This window comes from Petromyzon marinus, chromosome 16, assembly GCF_048934315.1.
Source record: "Petromyzon marinus isolate PM22_M1 ecotype Great Lakes invasive population chromosome 16, UKy_Petmar_22M1.pri1.0, whole genome shotgun sequence".
Lineage (NCBI taxonomy): Eukaryota > Metazoa > Chordata > Hyperoartia > Petromyzontiformes > Petromyzontidae > Petromyzon > Petromyzon marinus.
Window position 1 is genome coordinate 6,448,825 of NC_133682.1, and position 8,481 is coordinate 6,457,305.

Below are 8,481 nucleotides of genomic sequence, written 5' to 3' on the forward strand. Positions count from 1 at the left end.
TTTAAGAGAACAAGCTACTCTTCTGCTTGCAAAAAGTGATGTGCAAAATTAATTAGTGCACCAGGAACGAGGCTCGAGTTGAGCATATCTTGTGACAACACGGACAGAGCCTGGCAGTCAAAAGCCTCATTAGAACTCAAAGCATGTGCATGGGGCCCCTGCGAGAGAGGGGCAGACAAGCTCCTCAATTACAGCAAACCACACGGTGGCCTGTGCCGCTGACAAGCCGCCTGACATCATCACTCAGCAATGAAAGGCACATCTCCCGGCTCGAATCAGACAGGCGGGCGGGCTCTGGGAAAAATCGCAGCACCGCTCGCGAGCTTGAAAGGGAAGAGCGCGCGCCTACAGAGCCCTCGCCAGGACTGCCAGGCCTATAATTATTCCATTTTCACGTGATAATCAGCTCCTCTGAGATTCGCACTCGCATTTATGCAGCGATGCATTGCTCTGGCCATTAGCATCTGTCCTAGGGAAGGGTAAGCATTGCTCTGGCTCTATGCCACATGCAGCACACCGGCTTACTTTTTGCGCAACGGGAGCTGCTCCGCTGCCTCGGCCCAGTGCTGGAGCCGTGCCGCGATTCGCTTTCACGCAGCCTGGCAACCGTGGCGCTTTTCTGATTTTAACACTTTACCTGGCAAGGGATATCGAGTCAAATGATGTCCCGGTGCCTTCTCCTTCCCAAAAATGGGCCTTTATGCTTTTTTAAGCAAGCAATGGCAGCAATGTTACCCACACGCTCTAAAATATAAACACCTGAACAGCCAAAAATGTTCCAAGTTGCTTGAAACTTCGAATATAGAGTAGAGCTTTGCACTTGCTCTCAATTGTTACTACTTCTCATTTAAACTAGATTCACACTTTTTGGAACATCTTACAAGCAACAGTGTTAATGCAAATCATCTTGCCTGGCTATTGTCTCATGTGTCAACAAGTATTTCAGTCACGGCCATGCATTATTTTGAGGACACCACAATAGATATGCAGCATTCTAAATATATGGAAAATTTCCACCGATTCATTATTTACCGCATAAGGGTATTATTAAGAATGACACACTCACGAGATAACATTTCAGAAAATATAAACTGCATAATCATTGGCGTTGAAATTGTGTCGTGTTAACTCGAGCACACGTTTTTTTTTTGTTGCACAGCAGGCTTTGGAACACAGCTCTCAGAAAACAAACCTGGTATCCCCCTCCGCCTTGGCGATGTGGCCGAAAATGTGTGCAAATGAGTTTGGGATGATGCCTCTCAGTTCTGGCACAGCTCGAATGCCTTCCATGGTGAATGTTTTACCAGTCCCCGTCTGCCCGTAGGCAAATATTGTACCTTGAGAAATGTAAAAAATAACTGGTTAGTCCACAACCAAAATGAAAAAAAACTTTATAATTGAATAGTTGATAATAAAATGGAGACATTGAAGGAAACTACTCAGGGGTGGAAAATAGAAGTCTTAAAAAAACCTGTCAATGTTGTAATTTTATACAGGGAAAAATAACTCCAGGTGAAAAAAGCAGAGCGACATTAAAAATGTAATGCTAGTGGGTAAAAATAAAACAAAAGTAAACATAAACAATGAACAACACCCAGCCAGAGAGTTTAGCGCAAACAGGATACACTTTGAAAGCCAAGAAATGCTGATTGTACATCATTTCCCTATTTAGCTATTTGGCAGGATAAAAGAACGTCAACTTAATTTAACACAAAGCAAAATAAATGTCTTAATTTAGCCGAAATAGGCATAAGCGATCGGCATTTTAAATATTTATTTGCCGCTCATTGCTCAGCACCTGGGACCATCCTGCCAATCTCCAATCCCCTCACCATTGTATCCCTCGAGCACCGAGTCGACGATGGGTCTCGCCGTGAGGTTGTACACGTCAACCTGTTTGCTCTCGGTCCCAAACACCGTGTCGAAGGTGAACGTTTTGGGCGGCTCATCGTTGCAGTCGGGTCTCTGCACGGCAATCTGGCCTCGCATTTCGTCCACAAGGACGGCCATGCGGTGGCCCGCTCCAGTCTCCTTGCCATTGATGGGACGGCATCGCACCACCACCTTCACGTTGTCCCCTCCAGAGTCTGACTTTTCCGACCGATTGGCCTGTGCATGCCACACCGCAGAAAAGATTAAGAGTCTTCTGAAACAAAAATGTCTGGAAGCAAAAGTAAACCGATTGTCGATGTAGTGAGACTTTTATCTGTTGTTTTTCATGGATAAAACTTATGATAGGTTAAGTGCAATCCTTTCTGTTGAACTACAAAGAAAGAAAAAAGGTTGGAAAAGCAGCACCGTTTAGCAAAGTGACTGTGGGCAAATGAAATGGAGCATGAGTGGTTTGTTGTGGTCTTTATCTACTAGTAGAGTCTATTACCAAATCGCCCAGAATGCACTATCTTTCATCAAATATCGGCAGCTAAGTGGAATTGCGCCTGGACAGCGCTTGAATGAGTGACCACGCTGCACACACAGGTTGCTATAGCGCTTGCAGGACTATGTGGTATACAGTTGAGGGCAATGCAACAAAATATGTTGTACTGTAATTCTCTGTTGCCATCCGGATGATCAAGGGATGATGGCAATCAGATAATAAGAACTGCAAAAGCTCATGGATGGGTTACACAACATTCCAAATAAGTGGTATGAGGATAAATTTAAACACGATTAAAGTGATGGGAATATCAAGGGAAGGTGGAGGAAGGCTGAATATCCAGAATGATGGTCAATTGGTAGAACAGGTGAAGACATCCAGGTACATAGGCACTCAGATCGCCAAAGATGGACGGTGTGTAGCGGGATGCGGAAAATTAGATCGAGAATTGGTGGTGAAAGGGGCATTAAAAAGAAAGTTGTCGACAAGAACAATGAGTGAAACAGTAAAGAGCGTGAAGACAATTGTGTGGAGCATAGCTTTATATGGAGCAGGAAGGGAGACACTGAGAAAGGAGAAAGTAAGACGGTCGGAGGATGCAGAAAGTAAGCTGGACAGGAGTAGACTGACCAGTGAATAAATCTTCAATGGCATCAACCAAATAGGAATGACAGAGGTCATTAGAAGGAGAAAGTATGATATTGAACACATTATTACGAGATGGTTTTATGAAGAATATTATGGCAGAATGGATGGGAAAGAAATGAAGAAGAGCAAGGGTTGGAAGGCCAGAAAACAAGATGGAGAAGATGACAGCCAAGGACCTACTGCTAAGGTAGAACACCAACGAAGATATATACTGTACTATGTTTTCACATTTACATATTAAGTTATTTAAATAACAGATTTTTTTCAAATGTATTTTCGAGAACAAAATGCAAAAAATAAAAAAGCACTGGCTTTCATTTGCCATATTCTGGTGGTAAAGGTGTAGTCTTGCCATGCGATGTTTTTCCCCCCCTCTGATTAGGACACCTTCAAATACCTTTGATAGCACGCGTGCTTGACCCACAATGCCAGTAGGCCAAACATGGCGTGGATGAACCCTTGCACAGGAAAAAGCTAGCTCTGTTAGATGTAGCAGTGCAATTATCGTGGACTGTAAATGGAATTTTAATAGTGCAGAAGGAGAAAGAGCTGTTTTGCATTTCACATGATACATAAAACAAGTTCTAATTAAAGTCTGTCTGAATTCCAAACAGAAAATTTGCCATGCTAGACAAACATATTGCACTCTGTTAATGTTCGGACTGTTATGGATTATTTTGCCCACACTGACGGTCCTTTCGCTGTGCACGTTGAGTGCAATGAAAGATGGATAACACAGGCTAGTTCCTCGGCGTTAACAATGCATTGTTACATTTGGTGACTCAAGCCTTGGCCACTGCATTACATTGGTGTATACAAGAGCATGTAACATGGTCTCTGCACTGGTTAAACACAAGAATGCCATTTTTTAAAAGTGAATAATTTACAGAATGTAGGCATGGGGGTTGGGGGCTTCCTTTCTGGCGTATCTTGGTCTCAGAGCAAAGAGTCCTTTGTGAGGCAAAGAATTAACCCTCAGATAACAATCAATGCCTGTTCGAAAATGTTTCCCAAACTTACACATATGGTATATACGATATTACATGTGCTATGTAAAGGGAAAAGGTAAAGGTTCAACTCTGAAATTGGTTGCCAACACCAGTGCTGGTGGAAAGGCCTCCAAAAGATGGAGCTCAAAAAAGTATTTCTAGAGGGTATTTGGCCTACTCTTCCACGCTGGCGAGACATCTTGGAAGAGGTGGGAGCACCCACACTTTGCCCCACCACACGCGGCCTGCCGATTGCCAGTGGTGTACCAAATATAGAGCTGGGTGGACAGCAAAGGGGGTTTAATAAGCTGGTCCATTGCTTGTTTCAAAAGATGATGGAATCGAACAGGTGACCTCTCAATTTCAACTCCAATGTGCTTACCATTATACCATGGCAACATGAATTTAATTTATGCGGATAATCATAACCAAGTGACTTATATCAACATGAATTATGTTCTTTAAGGGTATAATATCCGAAACTTGGCCCAAATGTTGGGAGTCCGTGGGCCAACAAAAAATGACAGCACGGAGGTAATATTGATTCAAATAAGGCAGGCGTGGCACTTAAGTTTAAAATTAAGTCATGCCTCTTCCCAAAAAACTTACATTATGACCCCAATTGCCAGTAAACCAAAGAGTCCATCTCCTGATAACAAATGGTTTGCTCCCACCACTTTTAGCTGTACTATATACAGGTCGGTATATCCCCTGCTCAAAGTAACATGGGTCAGTGCTCCTACTGGCTGGCAGCCCTAAGTCTGCGCCAGAAATGCCACATCCCGATGGCAGTATATAAATATCTCCATAGGATGACTACTATTGCTGTTAAGTACAATGACTCCTGATAAATGTATGCGAAACACAAGTTACGTATACATTTAAAAACAGTAAGGGGCTGTCATCTGCTTAAATGACATCATCTAACACTATGCCGCACGCATATAAGTATCCACGGGTTTAATTAACTCTAATATTCAAAACACATGCATGGAATCGTGCGTACATTTTTTTAAATTCATGCAAAGTTTATGCGTTTTTGCCCTTGAACCTAATGGTAGAAATGAAAGGGACTACAGAGCATACAAATGAGGCAAACAAACATTAATACACTGTTGAATTGAATCCCATGAAGGGCATGTCCATATTATCAGTACACACTACCACTACATACCTATGCAGAAAGCACTGCGGTACACAAGGCTGTAATCAATGTGTACAGTATACAAAATGTATACGGAACACATTGATATGCAAATGAAAGGTAAACAGTGTAGCGCACAATGCATAACACACTGAATATGCATAGCACTGACATTACACCCTACAATGCATATGTAGATACTACAGTACAGTATACAATATTTACACATATATGAGTGGCGGTGCCGTCACAGCAGCGTTTGTGCCAGGCTAGGTGCACCTTCAGGCCGCGTAACTGTCGAAGGTTCGCTGGCAGGTCACAGGACGGGACCCAGGTGCCATCGGTTTATTAAGTTGACTGGAGGATTGCATATCAACTCAAATACACGCACTTCAATCCAAACGTACAGTGCAAACAAGGTGTGCACAGCACATACACAGCCGTGCTGAAATTAAAGCGCACATTACAAAACGCATTACAATGTACAAGTACAGAACGTCTTTTAATAGACTTATTGGAGCGTTACCGCGTATTTATTGGAGCCCAAGCGACGCATGAGGTGAGGCCAGTACCACGACCGGCCGCCTTTTTCTTCCCAGTGCTGATGTTTTCATCACCACCGGGGACTAATTTGAGGCCGAGTTCGCCTATTAGAGGCCCAAGACGGGGGTATTAATTGTACTCGCCACCGATGCTAGCAATAGTCGGGAATAGAATTCCTGTAATTAAAAGTCTAAACATGTAGCGTACATGAAATATAGCACATCCCCCAACATACATTACAGTACACACTACAATATGAAATGCATTATGTACAAGTACTCACATTGCAATGTACAATATATAAGTGCACGCTACGATGAATATGGATTATGCACAGTACACACCCTAAAAAGACATGGTATACACCCTACAGTACGTACACACCGCGATATATAAAGGACATTACAATCACTCGCGACAATGTTCAGTACAAGACAAAGATCCTCCGATTAGCCTTAACATACTGTTGGGCCAAGGGCTGTTAGCGAGCACCTATGAAGGCCGCCGGCACGGCACACAAGGGGGGTGGCCAGCACCACGCCCGGCCGCCTTTGTCTCCCCCAGTGGCGATGTTTACACACCGCACCAGGTACTCATTTGAGGCCGATTCGATCAAGGGGAGGCCCAGGACCGATTAAAAATAGTCGTCACGGGTGTATAGCCGTGGGCGGGACTCGAACTCGGGTCGACGGGTTCGTAACGCAGCGCGCTGACCGCTGCACCACCGCTCCCCACCACACTATCGAACACACACGATCCATGTTACGTGCCAATAATCACGCGTCTGCGCGTACCTAAATTAAATCGTGCAAAACACAGGCACCGCAACCAGGCACGATTAACAGTAACGACATGAACATTAGTAAACCACGTAAAACCGAGTATTTTAATGCGTTAATGTACAGGGCCTACGCGAACTGCGCGCCTCTCCCTCTCTCTCTGTTGCCGCTACTGTCACCATTAAACAATGTCGCGTGCAAGCAGCATTACCGGCATCGCTGTCGCTCAGCTGTTCCGTGTGTTTATTAAATACACACACACACAAATACACGACAATTAATAGTTGTTATTGAAACTGATCGATAACATTTAAGAAATAAACGTCGCTTTAAATGAGCGCTCCCCCACCGGCTGTGTTTTGATTTAATGCGGCTTCGATGTTAGATTTCCTAGACCGGACGCGCGGGCGTACTCAGCGCTCGGCCCGCCCGATTGGTCCAAGCGCGCACGTGATTTGGGGCGCGAGGGAGCTCCCGCGACCAATCAGGCTGCGGGCGCGGCTTATGCGCGGTGGGAAAACGAATCGGCGCTTTGTTGGTCGGGGGGGCGGGGTTAGAGTAGGGGGGCGGGGTTGGAGTGAGGGGGGGGGTGGGCGTTGGCGAACCTTCCCGCGCATGCGCGGTTCGCGCGCTTTCTCGCCCATCCCGTTGCCATGGCGCGCGCGGACGCGTCTCCAGGGCAACGCGCGCTCGCGGCAAACGTTAGGCAATAGCCATTCCTTTATAACGCTAAACAAGGCAGACTTGAATTTTGATTTAAAGCGTTCGTGACTGCAGTAATTCAAAGTCAACGATACAGTGGCGTCCTCTCCACCCCCCCTTCTCCTGCAATAGATTGTATTTGGCACGTACAGTGAGGGAAAAAAAGTATTTGATCCCCTTGCTGATTTTGTACGTTTGCCCACTGACAAAGAAATGATCAGTCTGTAATTTTAATGGCAGGTTTATTTGAACAGTGAGAGACAGAATAACAACAAAATCCAGAAAAAACGCATGTCAAAAATGTTATAAATTGATTTGCATTTTAATTAGGGAAATAAGTATTTGACCCCCTCTCAATCAGAAAGATTTCTGGCTCCCAGGTGTCTTTTATAGAGGTAACGAGCTGAGATTAGGAGCACACTCTTAAAGGGAGTGCTCCTAATCTCAGCTTGTTACCTGTATAAAAGACACCTGTTCACATAATCAATCAATCAGATTCCAAACTCTCCACCATGGCCAAGATCCAAAGAGCTCTCCAAGGATGTCAGGGACAAGATTGTAGACCTACACAAGGCTGGATTGGACTACAAGACCATTGACAAACAGCTTGGTGAGAAGGTGACAACAGTTGGTGCGATTATTCGCAAATGGAAGAAACACAAAAGAACTGTCAATCTCCCTCGGCCTGGGGCTCCATGCAAGATCTCACCTCGTGGAGTTGCAATGATCATGAGAACGGTGAGGAATCAGCCCAGAACTACACGGGAGGATTTTGTCAATGATCTCAAGGCAGCTGGGACCATAGTCACCAAGAAAACAATTGGTAACACACTACGCCGTGAGGGACTGAAATCCTGCAGCACCCGCAAGGTCCCCCTGCTCAAGAAAGCACATATACATGCCCGTCTGAAGTTTGCCAATGAACATCTGAATGATTCAGAGGACAACTGGGTGAAAGTGTTGTGGTCAGATGAGACCAATATTGAGCTCTTTGGCATCAACTCAACTCGCCGTGTTTGGAGCAGGAGGAATGCTGCCTATGACCCCAAGAACACCATCCCCACCGTCAAACATGGAGGTGGAAACATTATGCTTTGGGGGTGTTTTTCTGCTCAGGGGACAGGACAACTTCACCGCATCATAGGGACGATGGACGGGGCCATCTACCGTCAAATCTTGGGTGAGAACCTCCTTCCCTCAGCCATGGCATTGAAAATGGGTCGTGGATGGGTATTCCAGCATGACGATGACCCAAAACACACGGCCAAGGTAACAAAGGAGTGGCTCAAGAAGAAGCAC

The 8,481-nt window shown here is 45.1% G+C and overlaps 1 protein-coding gene across 3 annotated transcripts in view; it reads right to left on the bottom strand.

The window, feature by feature from the left end:
* Positions 1 to 6,875, bottom strand: part of KIF3A (kinesin family member 3A) — a 52,239-nt gene extending 45,364 nt beyond the window's left edge. The window contains exons 1-3 of one of the 3 annotated variants that reach the window (XM_076067452.1): positions 6,692 to 6,875; positions 1,833 to 2,109; positions 1,193 to 1,337 (exon numbers count right to left, since the gene is read on the bottom strand). In XM_076067452.1, coding sequence (XP_075923567.1) covers positions 1,193 to 1,337; positions 1,833 to 2,109; positions 6,692 to 6,697 — 428 coding nt within the window. In that variant the 5' untranslated portion in view covers positions 6,698 to 6,875. Of the gene's footprint in view, positions 1 to 1,192; positions 1,338 to 1,832; positions 2,110 to 5,684; positions 6,630 to 6,691 lie in introns of those variants that run through there. The other 2 variants (XM_032955390.2, XM_032955393.2) reach the window with 2 other exon arrangements.
* Positions 6,876 to 8,481: the final 1,606 nt, after the last annotated feature.